Source organism: Salmo trutta, chromosome 33, assembly GCF_901001165.1.
Source record: "Salmo trutta chromosome 33, fSalTru1.1, whole genome shotgun sequence".
Lineage (NCBI taxonomy): Eukaryota > Metazoa > Chordata > Actinopteri > Salmoniformes > Salmonidae > Salmo > Salmo trutta.
In genome coordinates, this window is record NC_042989.1 from 40,748,715 (window position 1) to 40,774,572 (window position 25,858).

Here is a 25,858-nt window from a genome sequence, read left to right on the forward strand (position 1 = left end):
CCACAGGGAAAGAGTCTGCCTTGGACCTCACTCTGATATCTAGTGATGGCCCGAGGGACCAGGATTGATGAAGCCACAGGGAAAGAGTCTGCCTTGGACCTCACTCTGGTATCTAGTGATGGACCGAGGGAGCAGGTTTGATGATGCCACAGGGAAAGAGTCTGCCTTGGACCTCACTCTGGTATCTAGTGATGGCCTGAGGGACCAGGATTGATGAAGCCACAGGGAAAGAGTCTGCCTTGGACCTCACTCTGGTATCTAGTGATGGACCGAGGGACCAGAATTGATGAAGCCACAGGGAAAGAGTCTGCCTTGGACCTCACTCTGATATCTAGTGATGGACCGAGGGACCAGGATTGATGAAGCCACAGGGAGAGAGTCTGCCTTGGACCTCACTCTGGTATCTAGTGATGGCCTGAGGGACCAGGATTGATGAAGCCACAGGGAAAGAGTCTGCCTTGGACCTCACTCTGATATCTAGTGATGGCCTGAGGGAGCAGGATTGATGAAGCCACAGGGAGAGAGTCTGCCTTGGACCTCACTCTGGTATCTAGTGATGGCCCGAGGGACCAGGGTTGATGAAGCCACAGGATTGATGAAGCCACAGGGAAAGAGTCTGCCTTGGACCTCACTCTGGTATCTAGTGATGGCCCGAGGGACCAGGATTGATGAAGCCACAGGGAAAGAGTCTGCCTTGGACCTCACTCTGGTATCTAGTGCGATGGAAGGAATCTGTGAGTAGGAGGTATGGGAGGAGTCGACAGTAGGGAGGGATCATTACCCCATAGTATGGACAGTAGGCCAGAGGGGAGGAGGAGGGGTCAGTGGATGGAGTAGGCAGGTGGGTGTTTGGAAGGGCAAAGTGGGATCCGTTTCAGGAGCTGAGTGAGCAGGTGATGGCTCGGGTGGATATGAGAGGGGATGTGGATAGTATGAATAACTGGGTGAGAACAGCGTTAGTGGGGGCAGCTACTGAGGTTATACCTAAGAGTTCAGGGAGGAGGAGAAGGAAAGCAGTCCCATGGTGGACGGAAGAGTGTGGGGCAGCGGGGAGGAGTAGAAACAGGGCATTTAGAGTACCGAAAAGGACACGTAACTATCCCTCAGTCTGATTCAGTATAAACAGGCCCTGGCCCTGGTGAGGAGAACTATCCCTCAGTCTGATTCAGTATAAACAGGCCCTGGAGAGGAGAACTATCCCTCAGTCTGATTCAGTATAAACAGGCCCTGGTGAGGAGAACTATCCCTCAGTCTGATTCAGTATAAACAGGCCCAGGCCCTGGTGAGGAGAACTATCCCTCAGTCTGATTCAGTATAAACAGGCCCTGGTGAGGAGAACTATCCCTCAGTCTGATTCAGTATAAACAGGCCCAGGCCCTGGTGAGGAGAACTATCCCTCAGTCTGATTCAGTATAAACAGGCCCTGGAGAGGAGAACTATCCCTCAGTCTGATTCAGTATAAACAGGCCCAGGCCCTGGAGAGGAGAACTATCCCTCAGTCTGATTCAGTATAAACAGGCCCTGGTGAGGAGAACTATCCCTCAGTCTGATTCAGTATAAACAGGCCCTGGTGAGGAGAACTATCCCTCAGTCTGATTCAGTATAAACAGGCCCTGGTGAGGAGAACTATCCCTCAGTCTGATTCAGTATAAACAGGCCCAGGCCCTGGTGAGGAGAACTATCCCTCAGTCTGATTCAGTATAAACAGGCCCAGGCCCTGGTGAGGAGAACTATCCCTCAGTCTGATTCAGTATAAACAGGCCCAGGCCCTGGTGAGGAGAACTATCCCTCAGTCTGATTCAGTATAAACAGGCCCTGGCCCTGGTGAGGAGAACTATCCCTCAGTCTGATTCAGTATAAACAGGCCCTGGCCCTGGTGAGGAGAACTATCCCTCAGTCTGATTCAGTATAAACAGGCCCTGGCCCTGGTGAGGAGAACTATCCCTCAGTCTGATTCAGTATAAACAGGCCCTGGTGAGGAGAACTATCCCTCAGTCTGATTCAGTATAAACAGGCCCAGGCCCTGGTGAGGAGAACTATCCCTCAGTCTGATTCAGTATAAACAGGCCCTGGTGAGGAGAACTATCCCTCAGTCTGATTCAGTATAAACAGGCCCTGGTGAGGAGAACTATCCCTCAGTCTGATTCAGTATAAACAGGCCCAGGCCCTGGTGAGGAGAACTATCCCTCAGTCTGATTCAGTATAAACAGGCCCTGGTGAGGAGAACTATCCCTCAGTCTGATTCAGTATAAACAGGCCCTGGTGAGGAGAACTATCCCTCAGTCTGATTCAGTATAAACAGGCCCTGGAGAGGAGAACTATCCCTCAGTCTGATTCAGTATAAACAGGCCCTGGTGAGGAGAACTATCCCTCAGTCTGATTCAGTATAAACAGGCCCTGGAGAGGAGAACTATCCCTCAGTCTGATTCAGTATGAACAGGCCCTGGCCCTGGTGAGGAGAACTATCCCTCAGTCTGATTCAGTATAAACAGGCCCTGGTGAGGAGAACTATCCCTCAGTCTGATTCAGTATAAACAGGCCCAGGCCCTGGAGAGGAGAACTATCCCTCAGTCTGATTCAGTATAAACAGGCCCAGGCCCTGGTGAGGAGAACTATCCCTCAGTCTGATTCAGTAGAAACAGGCCCAGGCCCTGGTGAGGAGAACTATCCCTCAGTCTGATTCAGTATAAACAGGCCCCGGTGAGGAGAACTATCCCTCAGTCTGATTCAGTATAAACAGGCCCTGGTGAGGAGAACTATCCCTCAGTCTGATTCAGTATAAACAGGCCCAGGCCCTGGAGAGGAGAACTATCCCTCAGTCTGATTCAGTATAAACAGGCCCAGGCCCTGGTGAGGAGAACTATCCCTCAGTCTGATTCAGTAGAAACAGGCCCAGGCCCTGGTGAGGAGAACTATCCCTCAGTCTGATTCAGTATAAACAGGCCCCGGTGAGGAGAACTATCCCTCAGTCTGATTCAGTATAAACAGGCCCTGGTGAGGAGAACTATCCCTCAGTCTGATTCAGTATAAACAGGCCCAGGCCCTGGTGAGAACTATCCCTCAGTCTGATTCAGTATAAACAGGCCCAGGGCACTGGTGAGAAGTAATATCCGTCAGGCAAAGAGGTCATGTTGGCGTCGGTTCTGTGACACCATTGGAAGGGCGACACCTGTGGGGGATGATTAAGAGGATGAGTGGGGTCAGAAGGGAGTAGGATTATCCAGTGTTGACGAGTGGGAAGGATGTGGCAGTAACAGATGAGGAGAAGGCAGAGATGATGGCCAACATGTTTGTCCAAGTGCATAGCTCTGCAAATTTGTCAGGGGAGGTGCAGAAGGGGAGAGAGAGAGAGAGAGAACGGGAGAGGAGCATCCTGGAGTGCTGGATAGGACAGAGGATGTAAATGATGCGTTGAATTCACCATGGCAGAGGAGAAAAGGGCAATAGGTAAGGCTGGGTTAACTTCACCTGGGAACGATGAGGTGTGCTATATTATGTTGGCCCATCTTAGTGATGAGGCACTGGATAAGGTATTGGTGTTGTACAACAGAGTGTGGGAGGAGGAGAAACTACCAGGCAGCTGGAAGGAGGCAGTAGTGGGACCAATCAGCTACCAGACAGCTGGAAGGAGACCAATCAGCTACCAGACAGCTGGAAGGAGACAGTAGTGGTACCAATCATCTACCAGACAGCTGGAAGGAGACAGTAGAGGAACCAATCAACTACCAGACAGCTGGAAGGAGACAGTAGTGGGACCAATCAACTACCAGACAGCTGGAAGGAGACAGTAGAGGAACCAATCAACTACCAGACAGCTGGAAGGAGACAGTAGTGGGACCAATCAGCTACCAGACAGCTGGAAGGAGACCAATCAGCTACCAGACAGCTGGAAGGAGACAGTAGTGGTACCAATCATCTACCAGACAGCTGGAAGGAGACAGTAGAGGAACCAATCAACTACCAGACAGCTGGAAGGAGACAGTAGTGGGACCAATCAACTACCAGACAGCTGGAAGGAGACAGTAGAGGAACCAATCAACTACCAGACAGCTGGAAGGAGACAGTAGTGGGACCAATCAACTACCAGACAGCTGGAAGGAGACAGTAGTGGGACCAATCAACTACCAGACAGCTGGAAGGAGACAGTAGAGGAACCAATCAACTACCAGACAGCTGGAAGGAGACAGTAGTGGGACCAATCAACTACCAGACAGCTGGAAGGAGACCAATCAACTACCAGACAGCTGGAAGGAGACAGTAGTGGTACCAATCAACTACCAGACAGCTGAAAGGAGACAGTAGTGGTACCAATCAACTACCAGACAGCTGGAAGTAGACAGTAGTGGTACCAATCAACTACCAGACAGCTGGAAGGAGACAGTAGTGGGACCAATCAACTACCAGACAGCTGGAAGGAGACAGTAGAGGAACCAATCAACTACCAGACAGCTGGAAGGAGACAGTAGTGGGACCAATCAACTACCAGACAGCTGGAGGGAGACCAATCAACTACCAGACAGCTGGAAGGAGACAGTAGTGGGACCAATCAACTACCAGACAGCTGGAAGGAGACAGTAGTGGGACCAATCAACTACCAGACAGCTGGAAGGAGACAGTAGTGGGACCAATCAACAACCAGACAGCTGGAAGGAGACAGTAGTGGAACCAATCAACTACCAGACAGCTGGAAGGAGACAGTAGTGGAACCAATCACCTACCAGACAGCTGGAAGGAGACAGTAGTGGAACCAATCAACTACCAGACAGCTGGAAGGAGACAGTAGTGGGACCAATCAACTACCAGACAGCTGGAAGGAGCCAGTAGTGGGACCAATCAACTACCAGACAGCTGGAAGGAGACAGTAGTGGGACCAATCAACTACCAGACAGCTGGAAGGAGACAGTAGTGGGACCAATCAACTACCAGACAGCTGGAAGGAGACAGTAGTGGGACCAATCAACTACCAGACAGCTGGAAGGAGACAGTAGTGGGACCAATCAACTACCAGACAGCTGGAAGGAGACAGTAGTGGGACCAATCAACTACCAGACAGCTGGAAGGAGACAGAAGTGGGACCAATCAACTACCAGACAGCTGGAAGGAGACAGTAGAGGAACCAATCAACTACCAGACAGCTGGAAGGAGACCAATCAACTACCAGACAGCTGGAAGGAGACAGTAGTGGGACCAATCAACTACCAGACAGCTGGAAGGAGACAGTAGTGGAACCAATCAACTACCAGACAGCTGGAAGGAGACAGTAGTGGGACCAATCAACTACCAGACAGCTGGAAGGAGACAGTAGTGGAACCAATCAACTACCAGACAGCTGGAAGGAGACAGTAGTGGGACCAATCAACTACCAGACAGCTGGAAGGAGTCAGTAGTGGGACCAATCAACTACCAGACAGCTGGAAGGAGACCAATCAACTACCAGACATCTGGAAGGAGACAGTAGTGGAACCAATCAACTACCAGACAGCTGGAAGGAGACCAATCAACTACCAGACAGCTGGAAGGAGACCAATCAACTACCAGACAGCTGGAAGGAGACAGTAGTGGAACCAATCAACTACCAGACAGCTGGAAGGAGACCAATCAACTACCAGACAGCTGGAAGGAGACAGTAGTGGGACCAATCAACTACCAGACAGCTGGAAGGAGACAGTAGTGGGACCAATCAACTACCAGACAGCTGGAAGGAGACAGTAGTGGGACCAATCAACTACCAGGAGACAGTAGTGGGACCAATCAACTACCAGACAGCTGGAAGGAGACAGTAGTGGGACCAATCAACTACCAGGAGACAGTAGTGGGACCAATCAACTACCAGACAGCTGGAAGGAGACAGTAGTGGTACCAATCCAGAAGCCAGGAAAGGACCCAACGAGGCCAACAAGCTATCGGCCAATAGCTTTAACATCACATGTATGTAAGATTATGGAACGTATGATAACGGAGAGGCTAACTTACTTCCTGGAGAGCAGGGAGCAAGTATTGCCACATCAGAGTGGTTTCAGGAAGGATAGAGGAACTATGGACCCAGTACTCTGTTAGAAGCAGAGGTCAGGAAGGGGAACTATGGACCCAGTACTCTGTTAGAAGCAGAGGTCAGGAAGGATAGAGGAACTATGGACCCAGTACTCTGTTAGAAGCAGAGGTCAGGAAGGGGAACTATGGACCCAGTACTCTGTTAGAAGCAGAGGTCAGGAAGGATAGAAGAACTATGGACCCAGTACTCTGTTAGAAGCAGAGGTCAGGAAGAGGAACTATGGACCCTGTACTCTGTTAGAAGCAGAGGTCAGGAAGGGGAACTATGGACCCAGTACTCTGTTAGAAGCAGAGGTCAGGAAGGATAGAGGAACTATGGACCCAGTACTCTGTTAGAAGCAGAGGTCAGGAAGGGGAACTATGGACCCAGTACTCTGTTAGAAGCAGAGGTCAGGAAGGATAGAGGAACTATGGACCCAGTACTCTGTTAGAAGCAGAGGTCAGGAAGAGGAACTATGGACCCAGTACTCTGTTAGAAGCAGAGGTCAGGAAGGCTCAGGTGAACAAGGAGACTGTTGTAGCTGTATTGTTTGATGTGGAGAAGGCGTATGATATGATTTGGAAGGAGGGATTGTTAATCAAGCTTGATATTATGTGGGGTAGGAGGAAGAACGCACAACTGGATAAAGGATTTCCTATTTGGAAGGTCTATCCAGGTGAGGGTGGGGAAGTCTCTATCACCCAGCTACCTGGTGGATAACGGTACACCACAGGGGAGCGTGATTAGTCCTCTGTTGTTGTTCTCAATCATGATCAATGATGTTTACTCTCAGGTACGGCCGGATATTGGGAATTCGTTATTTGCAGATGATGGGGCCTCGTGGAAGAGAGGAAGAAATGTGCCATACATAGTCAGGAAGGCTATGTATGGCCAGCTAAAACTGGCGAGTGTAGAGAGTATAGAGATATTGTTATCCACGTCGGCACCAACGATGTTAGGATGAAACAGTCAGAGGTCACCAAGCGCAATATAGCTTCAGCGTGTAAATCAGCTAGAAAGATGTGTCGGCATCGAGTAATTGTCTCTGGCCCCCTCCCAGTTAGGGGGAGTGATGAGCTCTACAGCAGAGTCTCACAACTCAATCGCTGGATGAAAACTGTTTTCTGCCCCTCCCAAAAGATAGAATTTGTAGATAACTGGCCCTCTTTCTGGGATTCACCCACAAACAGGACCAAGCCTGGCCTGCTGAGGAGTGACGGACTCCATCCTAGCTGGAGGGGTGCTCTCATCTTATCTACGAACATAGACAGGGCTCTAACTCCTCTAGCTCCACAATGAAATAGGGTGCAGGCCAGGCAACAGGCTGTTAGCCAGCCTGCCAGCTTAGTGGAGTCTGCCACGAGCACAGTTAGCGTAGTCAGCTCAGCTTTCCCCATTGAGACCGTGTCTGTGCCTCGATCTTGGTTGGGCAAAATTAAAAATGGCGGTGTTCGCTTCAGTAATCTTACTAGTATAAAGACCTCCTCCATTCCTGCCATTATTGAAAGAGATTGTGATACTTCACATCTCAAAATTGGGTTACTTAATGTTAGATCCCTCACTTCCAAGGCAGTTATAGTCAATGAACTAATCACTGATCATAATCTTGATGTGATTGGCCTGACTGAAACATGGCTTAAGCCTGATGAATTTACTGTGTTAAATGAGGCCTCACCCCCTGGTTACACTAGTGACCAAACCCCCCGTGCATCCGGCAAAGGCGGAGGTGTTGCTAACATTTACGATAGCAAATTTCAATTTACAAAAAAAAAAACAATGACGTTTTCGTCTTTTGAGCTTCTAGTCATGAAATCTATGCAGCCTACTCAATCACTTTTTATAGCTACTGTTTACAGGCCTCCTGGGCCATATGCAGTGTTCCTTACTGAGTTCCCTGAATTCCTATCGGATCTTGTAGTCATAGCAGATAATATTCTAATTTTTGGTGACTTTAACATTCACATGGAAAAGTCCACAGACCCACTCCAAAAGGCTTTCGGAGCCATCATCGACTCAGTGGGTTTTGTCCAACATGTCTCTGGACCTACTCACTGCCACAGTCATACTCTGGACCTAGTTTTGTCCCATGGAATAAATGTTGTGGATCTTAATGTTTTTCCTCATAATCCTGGATTATCGGACCACCATTTTATTGCGTTTACAATTGCGACAAATAATCTGCTCAGACCCCAACCAAGGAAGATTAAAAGTCGTGCTATAAATTCTCAGACAACCCAAAGATTCCTTGATGCCCTTCCAGACTCCCTCTGCCTACCCAAGGACGTCAGAGGACAAGAATCAGTTAACCACCTAACCGAGGAACTCAATTCAACCTTGCGCAATACCCTAGATGCAGTTGCACCCCTAAAAATTAAAAACATCTGTCATAAGAAACTAGCTCCCTGGTATACAGAAAATACACGAGCTCTGAAGCAAGCTTCCAGAAAATTGGAACGGAAATGGCGCCACACTAAACTGGAAGTCTTCCGACTAGCTTGGAAAGACAGTACCGTGCAGTATCGAAGAGCCCTCACTGCTGCACGATCATCCTATTTTTCCAACTTAATTGAGGAAAATAAGAACAATCCGAAATTTCTTTTTGACACTGTCGCAAAGCTAACTAAAAAGCAGCATTCGCAAATGGAGGATGGCTTTCACTTCAGCAGTAATACATTTATGAACTTTTTTGAGGAAAAGATCATGATCATTAGAAAGCAAATTACGGACTCCTCTTTAAATCTGGGTATTCCTCCAGGGCTTCATTGTCCAGAGTCTGCACAACTCTGCCAGGACCTTGGCTCAAGGGAGATACTAAAGTGTTTTAGTACTATATCTCTTGACACAATGATGAAAATAATCATGGCCTCCAAACCCTCAAGCTGCATACTGGACCCTATTCCAACTAAACTACTGAAAGAGCTGCTTCCTGTGCTTGGCCCTCCTATGTTGAACATAATAAACGGCTCTCTATCCACCGGATGTGTACCAAGCTCACTAAAAGTGGCAGTAATAAAGCCTCTCTTGAAAAAGCCGAATCTTGACCCAGAAATTATAAAAAACTATCGGCCTATATCGAATCTTCCATTCCTCTCAAAAATTTTAGAAAAAGTTGTTGCGCAGCAACTCACTGCCTTCCTGAAGACAAACAATGTATACGAAACGCTTCAGTCTGGTTTTAGACCCCATCATAGCACTGAGACTGCACTTGTGAAGGTGGTAAATGACCTTTTAATGACGTCAGACCGAGGCTCTGCATCTGTCCTCATGCTCCTAGATCTTAGTGCCGCTTTTGATACCATCGATCACCACATTCTTTTGGAGAGATTGGAAACCCAAATTGGTCTACATGGACAAGTTCTGGCCTGGTTTAGATCTTATCTGTCGGAAAGATATCAGTTTGTCTCTGTGAATGGTTCGTCCTCTGACAAATCAATTGTAAATTTCGGTGTTCCTCAAGGTTCCGTTCTAGGACCACTATTGTTTTCACTATATATTTTACCTCTTGGGGATGTCATTCGAAAACATAATGTTAAATTTCACTGCTATGCGGACGACACACAGCTGTACATTTCAATGAAACATGGTGAAGCCCCAAAATTGCTCTCGCTAGAAGCCTGTGTTTCAGACATAAGGAAGTGGATGGCTGCAAATTTTCTACTTTTAAACTCGGACAAAACAGAGATGCTTGTCCTAGGTCCCAAGAAACAAAGAGATCTTCTGTTGAATCTGACAATTAATCTGGATGGTTGTACAGTCGTCTCAAATAAAACTGTGAAGGACCTCGGCGTTACTCTGGACCCTGATCTCTCTTTTGAAGAACATATCAAGACTGCTTCAAGGACAGCTTTTTTCCATCTACGTAACATTGCAAAAATCAGAAACTTTCTGTCCAAAAATGACGCAGAAAAATTAATCCATGCTTTTGTTACTTCTAGGCTCGACTACTGCAATGCTCTACTTTCCGGCTACCCGGATAAAGCACTAAACAAACTTCAGTTAGTGCTAAATACGGCTGCTAGAATCCTGACTAGAACCAAAAAATTTGATCATATTACTCCAGTGCTAGCTTCCCTACACTGGCTTCCTGTTAAGGCAAGGGCTGATTTCAAGGTTTTACTGCTAACCTACAAAGCATTACATGGGCTTGCTCCTACCTATCTTTCCGATTTGGTCCTGCCGTACATACCTACACGTACGCTACGGTCACAAGACGCAGGCCTCCTAATTGTCCCTAGAATTTCTAAGCAAACGGCTGGAGGTAGGGCTTTCTCCTATAGAGCTCCATTTTTATGGAATGGTCTGCCTACCCATGTGAGAGACGCAGACTCAGTCTCAACCTTTAAGTCTTTACTGAAGACTTATCTCTTCAGTAGGTCCTATGATTAAGTATAGTCTGGCCCAGGAGTGTGAAGGTGAACGGAAAGGCTGGAGCAACGAACCGCCCTTGCTGTCTCTGCCTTGTCGGTTCCCCTCTTCCCACTGGGATTCTCTGCCTCTAACCCTTTTACAGGGGCTGAGTCACTGACTTACTGGTGTTCTTCCATGCCGTCCATGGGAGGGGTGCGTCACTTGAGTAGGTTGAGCCACTGACGTGGTCTTCCTGTCTGGGTTGGCGCCCCCCCCTTGGGTTGTGCCGTGGCGGACATCTTTGTGGGCTATACTCGGCCTTGTCTTCGGACGGTAAGTTGGTGGTTGTAGATATCCCTCTAGTGGTGTGGGGGCTGTGCTTTGGCAAAGTGGGTGGGGTTATATCCTGCCTGTTTGGCCCTGTCCGGGGGTATCATCGGATGGGGCCACAGTGTCTTCTGATCCCTCCTGTCTCAGCCTCCAGTATTTATGCTGCAGTAGTTTATGTGTCGGGGGGCTAGGGTCAGTCTGTTACATCTGGAGTATTCTCTTGTCTTATCCGGTGTCCTGTGTGAATGTAAATATGCTCTCTCTAATTCTCTCTTTCTTTCTTTCTTTCTTTCTCTCGGAGGACCTGAGCCCTAGGACTACCTGGCATGATGACTCCTTGCTGTCCCCAGTCCACCTGGCCATGCTGCTGCTCCAGTTTCAACTGTTCTGCCTGCGGCTACGGAACCCTGACCTGTTCACCGGACGTGCTTGTTGCACCCTCGACAATTACTATGATTATTATTATTTGACCATGCTGGTCATTTACGAACATTTTAACATCTTGACCATGTTCTGTTATAATATCCACCCGGCACAGCCAGAAGAGGACTGGCCACCCCTCATAGCCTGGTTCCTCTCTAGGTTTCTTCCTAGGTTTTTGGCCTTTCTCAGGAGTTTTTCCTAGGGAGTTTTTCCCAGCCACCGTGCTTCTTTCACATGCATTGCTTGCTGTTTGGGGTTTTAGGCTGGGTTTCTGTACAGCACTTTGAGATTTCAGCTGATGTACGAAGGGCTATATAAATAAATTTGATTTGATTTTTTGATTTGATTTACAGGAAGCAACTCATGAGATAGAGCAGTGGGCATTAATGTGGGGATTCAGGTTCTCTGTAGAGAAAACTCAGACAGTGTTCTTTACCAGGAGGAAGGTGGGAGATGAGGTATGCTTGAGGTTATATGGGAGAAACTTGGAGAGGGTGGGGTCCTTCAGGTTCCTTATGGGTAAACTTTGACCCTAGACTGACCTGGGCAGATCACATTGAGAGAGTGGTGGGAAAGTGTAAGAAGGTACTAAATGTGATGCACTGTCTGACGGGGAAGGAGTGAGGGGGGGGGGGGCTGGGCGTTCCTCACTGAGGACCATGTATGATGTTGCATTGATCCGATCTGTTATAGACTATAGCAGTATAGCGTATGGTTCGGCAGCCCGGACATCATTGAAAAGTCATACAGGGGCAAGGACTCAGAATATGTAGTGGGGCGTTTCGGACCTCTCCAGTGGCTGCACTACAGGTGAAGACGGGGGAAATGCCAGCAGCTGGCAATTCATGATGGTGTCAACCTACAGGGACATGGAGTGTCTCATCCTGCGAAAGGGATTTTTACAGGCATGCTGGGAACATGAGCGAAGACAGAACACAAGCTTTGGGTAGGTGGGGGAAATACCCAGGCCAAGGAGATGGGACTGTATGGAAGGGACTTTAGTCCAATGGTAGCTATTCCTGTAAATCCACCATGGCTACTCCCGCCTCCAGTAGTTGATCTAGAAGTGTTGGAGAGACTACAGAAAGACAGGGAGGGTGTTGATCCATCTGATTTGTTTAAGAGACATCTGGATACTGTGTATCAGGATTTTGTGGCCATTTACACAGATGATTCAAAAGATCCAAGGACAGGATGTACTGGGTCAGTACTTGTAGTGCAGGAATGTGGGGTGGAAGTCAGGAAATGTATTACAGATCATCTGGCTGTATATAAGGCAGAGCTGATGGCCATACTGTTGGCCTTGCAGTGGGTGGAGGAAGTCAAGCCAAAAAGAGTAGTTATTTGCTCTGATTCATGTGCAGTGTTGATGAGTCTGCAGTCCTTTAGGTCATGTAGCAGACAAGACCTGCTTTATGAGGTGCTACAACCCCATGGCAGGATTAGACAGATGGTATACAGATAACATTGACTTGGGTCCCAGCCCATGTGGGGATGGAGGGGAACGAGACAGTTGATGTACTGACTAAACAAGCACTTAGTAGTGGGGATGTTGATGTTGTAGTTTCAATGAGCAAAGCAGAAGCAAAAAGCCTGATGTGGACAGGGATGGTGCAGAGATGACAGGAGCAGGTGACTAGAGATACTAAAGGCAGGCATTTATTTCAAGTACAGAGGAAAGTCGGGGAGGGGAGGACGGTATGGAGGGACAGAAGAGAGGAGGCTGTTTTTACAAGATTAAGGGTGGGACACAGCCAGTAAAATAAGACCTTACATGTGATAGGAAAGCATCCAACAGGAAGTGTGATTGTCAACCGATAAACCCCACCGAAGAAGAAGCCAGTTGGCCAACCGTGCTCCAGGTGTCTCGGCGCCACGTTAGTACGAGTTACTCATAGGGGCAGCGTTGCTGGTTCAAACACCTCTCAGACCGTGTTCCCCCTCGTTATAAACCTGACAACGTAAATACACTAGTAATATTCAATTGGATTTCTTGTTGGCAAAACATTAAACACCTAACTAGCTAGTTGTAATGAATCAACTTACTAAGACAAATTGAGTGAGTTGACATGTTGCCTCTTCACACATCGCTCGGGAATCAGCCCACACTTTTCCATCGTCCACAATGGAAAGTTGCTGGATTCCCGACAATGGCTTGGTTAACTGACTCATTCTCTAGGCTTTGGTCATCTGTATCGCAGGAATTGAAATGACTCGAAATCATACATTTTTCTATTATATTATTATTTCAAATGTTACGTTATTCAACTTATAACCCGAAACATCTATTTTAAGTGGGGTTTTTTTTTCGGTTGTTTTATTCGGTGTTTTTTTCTGCCATCTAGCGGAGAACATAGGTGCTAATAGAAATGAGTTTTGATTGGTTGCGAGGTACTTCCGTGTACATCCGCCAGCCAATCAGATGGCTTATAGTCCAGTTTTTTGAACCTCCGCATTTTAACCGTCAGGCGCGACAAATGAGAGCGGCTCGAAGCGGGGAGCGGATCAGTTTAAACGTGTTCCAGTGACAAACTCATTACTTTTGGGGTTTTTAGGTAAAACAAGAAAAAAATGGAATTGGATTCAATGAAGTATGCCGAATTGCGCAGTCTTGCGAAGGAGGTTGGATTCAAAACCTCAAAACTGAAGGTACAATAAAATCGTAAACAGTAACGTTACTACAGTGGGGTTGTTTGTGGGTTAGCTAGCTGTAGCTAACTTTACCCAACTAGCTAGTTAACTTACTATATTATCCACCACGTTGTTTTTGCCAGTGTACAACCTAGCTAACTTTGTGGTTTTTTTTATATGTTAAAGGCTGATAAACTTCTGAAGGCGCTCAAGGAGCACTTCCAACAGCAACAACCACCACCGCAGGAAGATGTTGCAGTGGACGTACGTTAAGTTCTGTCTTGAAACTCCCTCCAACAACTTTTCAAATTATATATATATATATATTTTCTCTTCTCTTATTTTTTTTTGTTCTACTTTACTTAAAATCAAATCAAAAATTGTATTTGTCCCATGCGCCGAATACAACACATTTACTTTACAAGCCTTTTAAAACCAACAATGCAGATGTGTAAAGGTATTTTACTAAATAAATTGAAGTAAGCAAGAAAATAGAAAAATAACAGTAACAAGGCTATATACAAGGGGTACCGGTACAATGTGTGGGGGCACAGATTAGTAGAGGTAATATTTACATGTAGGTAGAGATAAAGTAACTATGCATACTTTATACTACTATATTGATTACTGCATTGGGCTCCCGAGTGGCGGAGAGGTCTAAGGTACTGCATCTCAGTGCAAAAGGCGTCACTACAGTCCCTTGTTCGAATCCGGGCTGTATCACATCCGGCCGTGATTGGGAATCCCGTAGGGCGGAGCACAATTGGCCCAGCCTCTTCTGGGTTTGGCTGGGGTAGGCTGTCATTGTAAATAAGAATTTGTTCTTAACTGACTTGCCTAGTTAAATACAGGTGTAAATTGATATTGATTGCTGCATTGTTTGGATAAGAACTTCTTGCAAGAAAGGCATTTCACTCATTTGTGCACATGACATTTAATAAACACAACTTATCACACTTCTACATGATCTGCAAGGTACACTGATTTCTCCTTAACTTTCTTTCTTTGTGTTTATAACTAGCTATGTTTGCATTGTAATTTTACAGTCAGTAGCAAAACTCTAGGTGTGTATTTAGCAGGGAGATGAGACTGGCATTGCTGCACAGGATGACATCAACTCAACCCAGGAAGTCAACAATTCATCACAGGATGATGATGAGCCTTTCCTAAAACATCCAGCTCAGGAGTTTGTTACCAAACGTCGAGGTAGAGGGCGACCAAAGAAGAGGAAGGAGCCTGAAGATGAGGAACAGGTGTGTGTGTGTGTGTGTGTGCCCCCCAACAGTGGTCTCCATGTGTCTTATGTTAATAAAGGATATGTGTTTGCTCTGCATTTGTTTGAGAAACTGAACTATGGTGTTTTTGATCTAGATGTTTGAGAAGCTGGTTGAACCCAGAATCAGCCAAGGGAGTGTTAAGAGAAGGAAAACGTCTGTCGCTAAGGATTCTGGGGTGGCAGCACCAGTGGAGGAGTCACAGAAAATCAATGTTCAGACACAGCCTGAACCTGGCCACAAAGATGCAGCCCCAGCAGTGACGTTTGAGGAAGGTTAGTCTGGTAGACTTAAAAAAAAAAAAAATTATACAGAAGTGTTATGTAGAGCATCAACTCTGGTTTTAGTAACCTCATTAGAGTGGCAGGTAGCCTAGCGGTTAAGTGTTGGGCCAGTAACCGACAGGTCGGTAGTTTGAATCCCAGAGTCGACTAGGTAAAAAAAAAAAATCTCTCTGGCCTTGAACAAATCACTTAACCCTAATTGCTCCTGTAAGTCGCTCTGGATAAGAACATCTGCTAAATGATTGAAATGTAATATATAGATCATATTCTCGTATTGCTTTGCACAGGAGAGGGACAGGAGGTGTTGAAGCCAATAGGAAAGATCCCTCGCCATGAGGGGCTCCTGAAGAGGACTAAGTCGATGCTGAAGCCTACGACACCAAGTTAGTCGTCTGAATCATATGTTCTGTATCTACAGGATCTAAAACATTTTTAGGTCCTTGCTTGAAAAGATGTATGTTCGGAATGCATTAAGCCTCGAGATAAGTAGTGAAAAAAATTCTGACCTGGGGGGGAAAAATACACTATTTACACCCTTTCTATTGTAGACTTCAGAAAGCTCCACGAGGCACATTTCAAGAGGATGGAGTCAATTGATTCGTACGTGGAAAGGAAGACCAAGCAAGTTGATTTGTTCAGAAGTTCAGTGAAGGAACTGAAGGTAATGAACTGGACCTCAAAGCCAGTTCTACTGCGTTTTTAAATCGGGGACTAATTTAGACCTGGGACACCGGGTGGGTGAAATTAATTATCAGGTAGAACAGAAAACCAACAGGCTCTGGACCTCGCAGGTTCAGAGTTGAATTCCCCTGAACTATATAGTAGGGATGGTATGTGTTGTGGTCAAGGTGGGGTTTGATGTTCAATCTCAAATAAGCCCAAGGAATTATTTATTACAAAAATTGCATAGCTAATTCATAAATTTAGTAAATAGTTAATTTATATATTGCCTTTTGTATTCTTTAGGTTCTCTCCGATAAGACTCTTTCTAAACCGACTGAAGGAAAACCTCCAGCAGTAAGTACTACATGTTAAATCTTTTTAGGTTTTTAAATTGGTTCCAAGTCGATTGTTGCTTGGTGTGATTTAATCATTAATGTGTTTTCCAGATCTCAACCCCGAGCTGTGCCTCCCTGTGCAGCCCAGCATCCCAGAGACCTGCCACAGACAAACGCAGACAGACCCGGTTCTCAGCCATCAAATCTGCCACTGATAAAAGTAGATTCTCGGCCAGTAAGCCAGCTACAGACAAGCACAGACCGACCCGGGTCTCTGGCACCAACCCCTCTCAGGACACTGTTGTTCCATTCAGACCTACAGTCCTGTCCACTTGCAGGATCAATGTTCGGTGAGTCTTTTTTTAAAACATTGGTCTGATTTAGTTAGTACCAAGTACTTTACAGTGCTACTGAAATGTCTAGGTAAACCTCTTGTAATGAACTTCACATCATGCCCTGTGTGATGAGTTGCTGCAAAATAGAAGTTAACTAACTAGCTTTTGTTCGGGTGTCTGTTTTTCTAGAATGAAATGTTATAGAATAAGTCCAACTGTTGGTTTGTGTAAAGGTTCTCTCAGGCTACTCTGGATAATGAGCACAAGAGGTCCATGGTCAAGACACCAGCACGCCCGTCAACCCGTGTTGAACTCGTCACTCCTGGGAAAGAGACTAAAGTTGGCGGGAAACGTGACGTCAACAAGCCTTCTGTTCTCTCTAGCACCAAGACGCCAGGTAACGTCCTTTCTAGATCACGTTAAATCTCATTTCTATGTAATCTTTACTTTGCGTTTTCTATGCATTACAACTGAATGGATTCCTTCCTGTTTTCTTTTTGTATTTTTCCTTTTATAAGGAACAGCATTTGTGTTTAATGCAAACACCAGTGTTCTTTCTAACACTCCTGGAACCAACAAGGCCAACTTTGATCTGAAGGCCAGTCTCTCTAAGCCTCTCACCTACAAGCCTCACAGGGGTAAGTCAATAACGCCCCTGGTTTATCGTGTCTCGTCAATAACGCCCCTGGTTTATCGTGTCTCGTCAATAACGCCCCTGGTTTATCGCGTCTCGTCAATAACGCCCTGGTTTATCGCGTCTCGTCAATAACGCCCCTGGTTTATCGCGTCTCGTCAATAACGCCCCTGGTTTATCGCGTCTCGTCAATAACGCCCCTGGTTTATCGTCTCGTCAATAACGCCCCTGGTTTATCGTCTCGTCAATAACGCCCCTGGTTTATCGTCTCGTCAATAACGCCCCTGGTTTATCGTCTCGTCAATAACGCCCCTGGTTTATCGTCTCGTCAATAACGCCCCTGGTTTATCGTCTCGTCAATAACGCCCCTGGTTTATCGTCTCGTCAATAACGCCCCTGGTTTATCGTCTCGTCAATAACGCCCCTGGTTTATCGTCTCGTCAATAACGCCCCTGGTTTATCGTCTCGTCAATAACGCCCCTGGTTTATCGTCTCGTCAATAACGCCCCTGGTTTATCGTCTCGTCAATAACGCCCCTGGTTTATCGTCTCGTCAATAACGCCCCTGGTTTATCGTCTCGTCAATAACGCCCCTGGTTTATCGTCTCGTCAATAACGCCCCTGGTTTATCGTCTCGTCAATACGCCCCTGGTTTATCGTCTCGTCAATAACGCCCCTGGTTTATCGTCTCGTCAATAACGCCCCTGGTTTATCGTCTCGTCAATAACGCCCCTGGTTTATCGTCTCGTCAATAACGCCCCTGGTTTATCGTCTCGTCAATAACGCCCCTGGTTTATCGTCTCGTCAATAACGCCCCTGGTTTATCGTCTCGTCAATAACGCCCCTGGTTTATCGTCTCGTCAATAACGCCCCTGGTTTATCGTCTCGTCAATAACGCCCCTGGTTTATCGTCTCGTCAATAACGCCCCTGGTTTATCGTCTCGTCAATAACGCCCCTGGTTTATCGTCTCGTCAATAACGCCCCTGGTTTATCGTCTCGTCAATAACGCCCCTGGTTTATCGTCTCGTCAATAACGCCCCTGGTTTATCGTCTCGTCAATAACGCCCCTGGTTTATCGTCTCGTCAATAACGCCCCTGGTTTATCGTCTCGTCAATAACGCCCCTGGTTTATCGTCTCGTCAATAACGCCCCTGGTTTATCGTCTCGTCAATAACGCCCCTGGTTTATCGTCTCGTCAATAACGCCCCTGGTTTATCGTCTCGTCAATAACGCCCCTGGTTTATCGTCTCGTCAATAACGCCCCTGGTTTATCGTCTCGTCAATAACGCCCCTGGTTTATCGTCTCGTCAATAACGCCCCTGGTTTATCGTCTCGTCAATAACGCCCCTGGTTTATCGTCTCGTCAATAACGCCCCTGGTTTATCGTCTCGTCAATAACGCCCCTGGTTTATCGGGTCTCGTCAATAACGCCCCTGGTTTATCGGGTCTCGTCAATAACGCCCCTGGTTTATCGGGTCTCGTCAATAACGCGTCTGGTTTATCGGGTCTCGTCAATAACGCGTCTGGTTTATCGCGTCTCGTCAATAACGCGTCTGGTTTATCGCGTCTCGTCAATAACGCGTCTGGTTTATCGCGTCTCGTCAATAACGCGTCTGGTTTATCGCGTCTCGTCAATAACGCGTCTGGTTTATCGCGTCTCGTCAATAACGCGTCTGGTTTATCGGGTCTCGTCAATAACGCGTCTGGTTTATCGGGTCTCGTCAATAACGCGTCTGGTTTATCGGGTCTCGTCAATAACGCGTCTGGTTTATCGTGTCTGTAGGGAAGCTGAAGCCTTATGGAGAGACCAAGGAGAACACGGCTGACCAGTCTCAGATTGTTCTTTCACACCAGAAGAACTACAAACAGCACCCGGTTCAGACAAGGTGAGTATCGGGAACAAGAAGTTAAAAGTGGAGGGGGAATTTGAGTAATTGACAAAAGCTGGGAATTCAATTGTTCAGTTGTTCACTCAAAACATTGGAGCAAAAAAAGTCCAAGGGAACTAATTGAGTCTCTGTCCGAATGGCTGAATTGCCTGCTGTATTGATTTCCATATTTCTTTTATTCAAGGGAGGAAAGGAGGACAAAACGGACTGAAGACAGGAAGCAGAAGAAAGTGAATATGCTTGGAGCCAGACGAGGCCTCGTCATGACCTAATTATTCTGTAATTTTTCCACTCTCCTGTAAAGTTTAGACCCTGTTTTTACATCTGTCCTCTGTACTGTTCTAACCTGTTATGATTGTTCAATTTTACTCTGTAGTTCCTCAAACACTTCACTATTACAATGTTATGAACTTTATTGTTCACATTAACATGTTAAATTTACATTTAAGTCATTTAGCAGACGCTCTTATCCAGAGCGACTTACAAATATTTTTGGTCATCTGTAATTCATGTTTTTACAGTGCGTCTAAGTTTTTGTACTTTTTCCAGAATTGTAAATACATGTAGTAAATTTGGCATTTCCTGAAGTAGTGTTTTTGTTGGGCTTGGTGGGTGATGCTTGTTGTCCTCAGACTTCAGGGTTCCTCTTGTACACCTCGTATGCAAACTCCTCTGTGTGTGCACGGTCATTACACACAGCAACAAAATCAATCTCTAGTTGAAATGGACCGTCTGCCTTATCACCCAACGTTATTCCAATGGTGTTAACCTGGGAGCACAAAACAGACAGAGTTGCAAAAAACGTAGCAAGTGAATCATAATTTTACCCTTGTCTGAGTACTATGTAGTACACTTATATTATTCAAATGTTTCTTACCTTGTCCAACCAGAGAGGATGCTGATCATCTTGTATCCTCCCACGACTAGAGAGGAAGAATTTTGAGAATGGAATCTGTAAAAGGTGCAATCAAACGTTAGCACCCAAATACTTCTGGACCGTAGTAGTCACAACTAAGATCACACGGCGATAGCCTCGCTCATGTCACAACTAAGATCACACGGTGATAGCCTCGCGTGAGACGCAAACAATTGAAGACCGTTTCCTTAAAGGAAAAACCAAGCAAGGGAGACTTGGAGCACATTCAGTAGAACCCGATAGAAATGGGCTGTAAAACAAAACATGCCTCTGATATGTAGACTATGGAATCATTGTCTCTATTCGTGGTATTTCTATCTGCAACTGAAATCAAAGTTTATTTGTCACATGCGCCGAATACAACAGGTGTAGTAGACCTTACAGTGAAATGCCGAATACAACAGGTGTAGACCTTACAGTGAAATGCTGAATACAACAGGTGTAGTAGACCTCACAGTGAAATGCTGAATACAACAGGTGTAGACCTCACAGTGAAATGCTGAATACAACAGGTGTAGACCTCACAGTGAAATGCTGAATACAACAGGTGTAGTAGACCTCACAGTGAAATGCTGAATACAACAGGTGTAGTAGACCTCACAGTGAAATGCTGAATACAACAGGTGTAGTAGACCTCACAGTGAAATGCTGAATACAACAGGTGTAGTAGACCTCACAGTGAAATGCTGAATACAACAGGTGTAGTAGACCTTACAGTGAAATGCTGAATACAACAGGTGTAGTAGACCTCACAGTGAAATGCTGAATACAACAGGTGTAGTAGACCTTACAGTGACATGCTGAATACAACAGGTGTAGTAGACCTCACAGTGAAATGCTGAATACAACAGGTGTAGTAGATCTTACAGTGAAATGCTGAATACAACAGGTGTAGTAGACCTTACAGTGAAATGCTGAATACAACAGGTGTAGTAGACCTTACAGTGAAATGCTGAATACAACAGGTGTAGTAGACCTCACAGTGAAATGCTGAATACAACAGGTGTAGTAGACCTCACAGTGAAATGCTGAATACAACAGGTGTAGTAGACCTCACAGTGAAATGCTGAATACAACAGGTGTAGTAGACCTCACAGTGAAATGCTGAATACAACAGGTGTAGACCTTACAGTGAAATGCTGAATACAACAGGTGTAGTAGACCTTACAGTGAAATGCTGAATACAACAGGTGTAGTAGACCTCACAGTGAAATGCTGAATACAACAGGTGTAGTAGATCTTACAGTGAAATGCTGAATACAACAGGTGTAGTAGACCTCACAGTGAAATGCTGAATACAACAGGTGTAGTAGACCTTACAGTGAAATGCTGAATACAACAGGTGTAGTAGACCTTACAGTGAAATGCTGAATACAACAGGTGTAGACCTCACAGTGAAATGCCGAATACAACAGCTGTAGTAGACCTCACAGTGAAATGCCGAATACAACAGGTGTAGACCTTACAGTGAAATGCTGAATACAACAGGTGTAGTAGACCTCACAGTGAAATGCTGAATACAACAGGTGTAGTAGACCTCACAGTGAAATGCTGAATACAACAGGTGTAGTAGACCTCACAGTGAAATGCTGAATACAACAGGTGTAGTAGACCTTACAGTGACATGCTGAATACAACAGGTGTAGTAGACCTCACAGTGAAATGCTGAATACAACAGGTGTAGTAGACCTCACAGTGAAATGCTGAATACAACAGGTGTAGACCTTACAGTGAAATTCTGAATACAACAGGTGTAGACCTTACAGTGAAATTCTGAATACAACAGGTGTAGTAGACCTCACAGTGAAATGCTGAATACAACAGGTGTAGTAGACCTCACAGTGAAATGCAGAATACAACAGGTGTAGTAGACCTCACAGTGAAATGCTGAATACAACAGGTGTAGTAGACCTCACAGTGAAATGCTGAATACAACAGGTGTAGTAGACCTCACAGTGAAATGCAGAATACAACAGGTGTAGTAGACCTCACAGTGAAATGCTGAATACAACAGGTGTAGTAGACCTTACAGTGAAATGCTGAATACAACAGGTGTAGTAGACCTTACAGTGAAATGCTGAATACAACAGGTGTAGTTAGACCTCACAGTGAAATGCTGAATACAACAGGTGTATTAGACCTCACAGTGAAATGCTGAATACAACAGGTGTAGTAGACCTCACAGTGAAATGCTGAATACAACAGGTGTAGTAGACCTTACAGTGAAATGCTGAATACAACAGGTGTAGTAGACCTCACAGTGAAATGCTGAATACAACAGGTATAGTAGACCTTACAGTGAAATGCTGAATACAACAGGTGTAGGTAGACCTTACAGTGAAATGCTGAACACAACAGGTGTAGTAGACCTTACAGTGAAATGCTGAATACAACAGGTGTAGTAGACCTCACAGTGAAATGCTGAATACAACAGGTGTAGTAGACCTCACAGTGAAATGCTGAATACAACAGGTGTAGTAGACCTCACAGTGAAATGCAGAATACAACAGGTGTAGTAGACCTCACAGTGAAATGCTGAATACAACAGGTGTAGTAGACCTTACAGTGAAATGCTGAATACAACAGGTGTAGTAGACCTTACAGTGAAATGCTGAATACAACAGGTGTAGTAGACCTCACAGTGAAATGCTGAATACAACAGGTGTAGTAGACCTTACAGTGAAATGCTGAATACAACAGGTGTAGTAGATCTTACAGTGAAATGCTGAATACAACAGGTGTAGTAGACCTCACAGTGAAATGCTGAATACAACAGGTGTAGTAGACCTCACAATGAAATGCTGAATACAACAGGTGTAGTAGACCTCACAGTGAAATGCAGAATACAACAGGTGTAGTAGACCTCACAGTGAAATGCTGAATACAACAGGTGTAGTAGACCTTACAGTGAAATGCTGAATACAACAGGTGTAGTAGACCTTACAGTGAAATGCTGAATACAACAGGTGTAGTAGACCTCACAGTGAAATGCTGAATACAACAGGTGTAGTAGACCTTACAGTGAAATGCTGAATACAACAGGTGTAGTTAGACCTCACAGTGAAATGCTGAATACAACAGGTGTATTAGACCTCACAGTGAAATGTTGAATACAACAGGTGTAGTAGACCTCACAGTGAAATGCTGAATACAACAGGTGTAGTTAGACCTCACAGTGAAATGTTTACTTACAGGCTCTAACCAACAGTGCAAAAAAAGGTATTAGGTGAACAAAAAGGTAAAGACAGTGAAAAATAACATGAGGCTGATTGAGGTAGCATGTACATGTAGATATGGTTAAAGTGACTATGCATATGATGAACAGAGTAGCAGTAGTGTAAGGGGTTGGTGGGTGGCGGGACACAATGCAGTTAGCCAGTGTGTGGGAGCGCTGGTTGGTCGGCCCAATTGAGGTAGTATGTACATGAATGTATAGTTAAAGTGACTATGCACATATGATAAACAGAGTAGCAGCAGCGTAAAAAAAAAAGTGTCCCTGGCTAGACTGTACCTTGACATCTTGCCAGTAAGGTCCTCCCCGTGTGTACAGGAAGTAACTGTACATGTCGTCCTTCTGGTGTGAGAAGTAGGTCTCCGCCCCGACGTTTATCATCCACGGTCGCCCGTCACCACGGATACGCAGGTGCAGGGTGTTGAAGCTGGACCAATCGTGATGCTTCTTACTGTCAAACGAACCCTAGAGAAAACATGTTTTTGAGGGTTAACATCTCACATGGCCATGCTTCCCAAGGTTGAGTCACGGAACTGATGGAAAGACGTGTTCAATGTTTGGCAGACGTTTAATCTTACTGGGGAGGAAAGACTAGCCTGAGTACCGGTGATTTGTATAATCATGCCAACTCATTGGCAAGAGAGCAGAAACAGACACCTGGGCTAAGTTAAGACAGCATCAGTACTAACCATAGATGGTTTGGAGCGCATCGTGCAGTATCCACTATATCGTGTCTCTCCGTCCCTGGGAGGAGCAGAACAGAGGGTCCCATACATTAGACATGTAGTGTTGTTCCTGCCAAGCTTCAGATAGGCCTCACTCCTCCCGCCGATCTCTTGGTCTGAAGACACTGTCCACTGCTCCAGACTCTCTGGTCCTCTGAACTCCCAGATCACCCTGGTCTGTTCCAGTATATGTTCAATCAGTGGCTTCCCCTCTGGCCCTGTCCAACGGCCCAGAAACTCATTCTTCAGCAGGGTAAAATGCTTTCGTATCCCTTCCACACCTTTATCGAAATCAAACTTCTTCCATATGGGGGTGTTGTCCTGTGTCTGGCCTGGCCGTTTGTACTCTCCTCCAGAGATAGCCCTCCATCCCACAGACTGGTGTGGAGCCAAGTGTCTCTGTTTGTAGCAGGATCCAAGAAATCTCACTGCTGGGGTGAAATGTGTAGATCTTGACACTGCCATAAAACTTAATCCTGGTTTCTTGCCTTACTGTTGGAGGGGGGGAGACAAAAGTGGTCGTTAAGTATTGACTGCCAAGAGGACCAAGTACAATGTCACAGCCAGGGCATTGTCATGTTCATTGCCATAGGTATCCCTTGATCATCTCACTCAGTTCCGTTACACATAAGTCATTGAAAGCATCTTCTGTAAGGGGATGTTTTGTTGTGCCGCGACGCTCGGTCTGAACATTAAACACGCATTTCTTGCGGTACTGTTTTGGAAGCATAAGGACCGTATATTTCATATCGGTAAGAATCACATAAAAAAATTCAATAAAAAAAAGTTTAAATTGATATATCGTTTATAGGGTTAGGATTCCCACACGGCCATATTTCCATGTTACAGCGCTTGTTTACGGAAAACAGACCGAAGACAGAGTGGACAACCTGTGCTAAGTACGCTACAAACGTGTTGTTACTTAAAAAGGTACTGTTTGCTGCAACTGTGTTAACCGGTTAAAAATGTGTACTTTGCGTTTGAGAAATGATTTTGATGTGATATGAAAGTATAGGGATTTGTTTCTAGAAACGTAACGAGATTGAGAATCGATTAAAATCAACACATGTAGATGAGTACTTGGCTGTTTTGGCTTCCAGAGGCAATTCGCCCTTTAAACAGAACATGTAACATTGGATTAAGGAGTAACGTTTTGCTCCTTTACTGCAATATTGGGCTAAGCCATTAACTAGGTGACCACAACATTTTACATTTTAGTCATTTAGCAGAAGCTCTTATCCAGAGCGACTTACAGTAGTGAATGCATACATTTCATACATTTTCATACATTTTTCTCCGTACTGGTCCCCCGTGGGAATCGAACCCACAACCCTGGTGTTGCAAACACCATGCTCTACCAACTGAGCCACACGGGATTCTGTAACATGACATCCAGGTTAAGGTTAATAGTCATTGAAGACAAGCTAAGTGAATAACATAATGTATAATATCAACTCATTTTGATAGCAGGAAATGTAATGTTTTATAGTTAACGTTACTTACCCGCTGGCTACACGGCGACTGACAGCTGAACTTGATACCGGTTGTATCGATCTCACGAATGTATTTATAACTGACCTTATTAAATAAATAATAGCATATTATGTTCTTCACTTGTAGCGTGGAATTACATATGATTAAAATCAGTATAAATCTCTAACCGACTTTATAAAATGTGTAATCATGATTAAAGAACACGGAAGCGTGTTCACCAAGGTTGTGGTCCGTCCGGATAAAAGCTCCCCCCTGAAATAACAGTTGGGATTTTTTTGGTTCCACTAGTATTTGTTGTTTTGTACTCGCTGCGCA

The 25,858-nt window shown here is 45.5% G+C and overlaps 2 protein-coding genes across 4 annotated transcripts; one reads left to right on the forward strand and one right to left on the reverse strand.

The window, feature by feature from the left end:
* The first annotated feature begins 13,567 nt into the window (after positions 1-13,567).
* Positions 13,568-19,752, forward strand: nusap1 (nucleolar and spindle associated protein 1). 3 transcript variants are annotated; one of them, XM_029730964.1, is made up of 12 exons: positions 13,568-13,780; positions 13,949-14,026; positions 14,839-15,015; positions 15,134-15,311; positions 15,608-15,703; positions 15,869-15,981; positions 16,287-16,337; positions 16,430-16,668; positions 16,887-17,050; positions 17,172-17,291; positions 19,071-19,173; positions 19,361-19,752. In XM_029730964.1, the coding sequence occupies exons 1-12, from the start codon at positions 13,703-13,705 to the stop codon at positions 19,446-19,448; spliced, it is 1,485 nt and encodes a 494-aa protein (XP_029586824.1). In that variant the 5' UTR covers positions 13,568-13,702; the 3' UTR covers positions 19,449-19,752. The 3 variants fall into 3 exon arrangements, with proteins under 3 accessions (XP_029586824.1, XP_029586826.1, XP_029586825.1); XM_029730966.1 differs by having other exon boundaries at positions 17,178-17,291; XM_029730965.1 differs by having other exon boundaries at positions 14,842-15,015.
* On the reverse strand, positions 19,572-25,804 carry ndufaf1 (NADH:ubiquinone oxidoreductase complex assembly factor 1). Its single transcript, XM_029730967.1, has 5 exons — positions 25,553-25,804; positions 24,014-24,541; positions 23,604-23,789; positions 20,054-20,128; positions 19,572-19,945 (listed from the first exon to the last, which is right to left on the reverse strand). Exons 2-5 carry the CDS (start codon positions 24,512-24,514, stop codon positions 19,805-19,807), a joined length of 903 nt encoding a protein of 300 aa, XP_029586827.1. The 5' UTR covers positions 24,515-24,541; positions 25,553-25,804; the 3' UTR covers positions 19,572-19,804.
* Between the last annotated feature and the right edge of the window lie 54 nt (positions 25,805-25,858).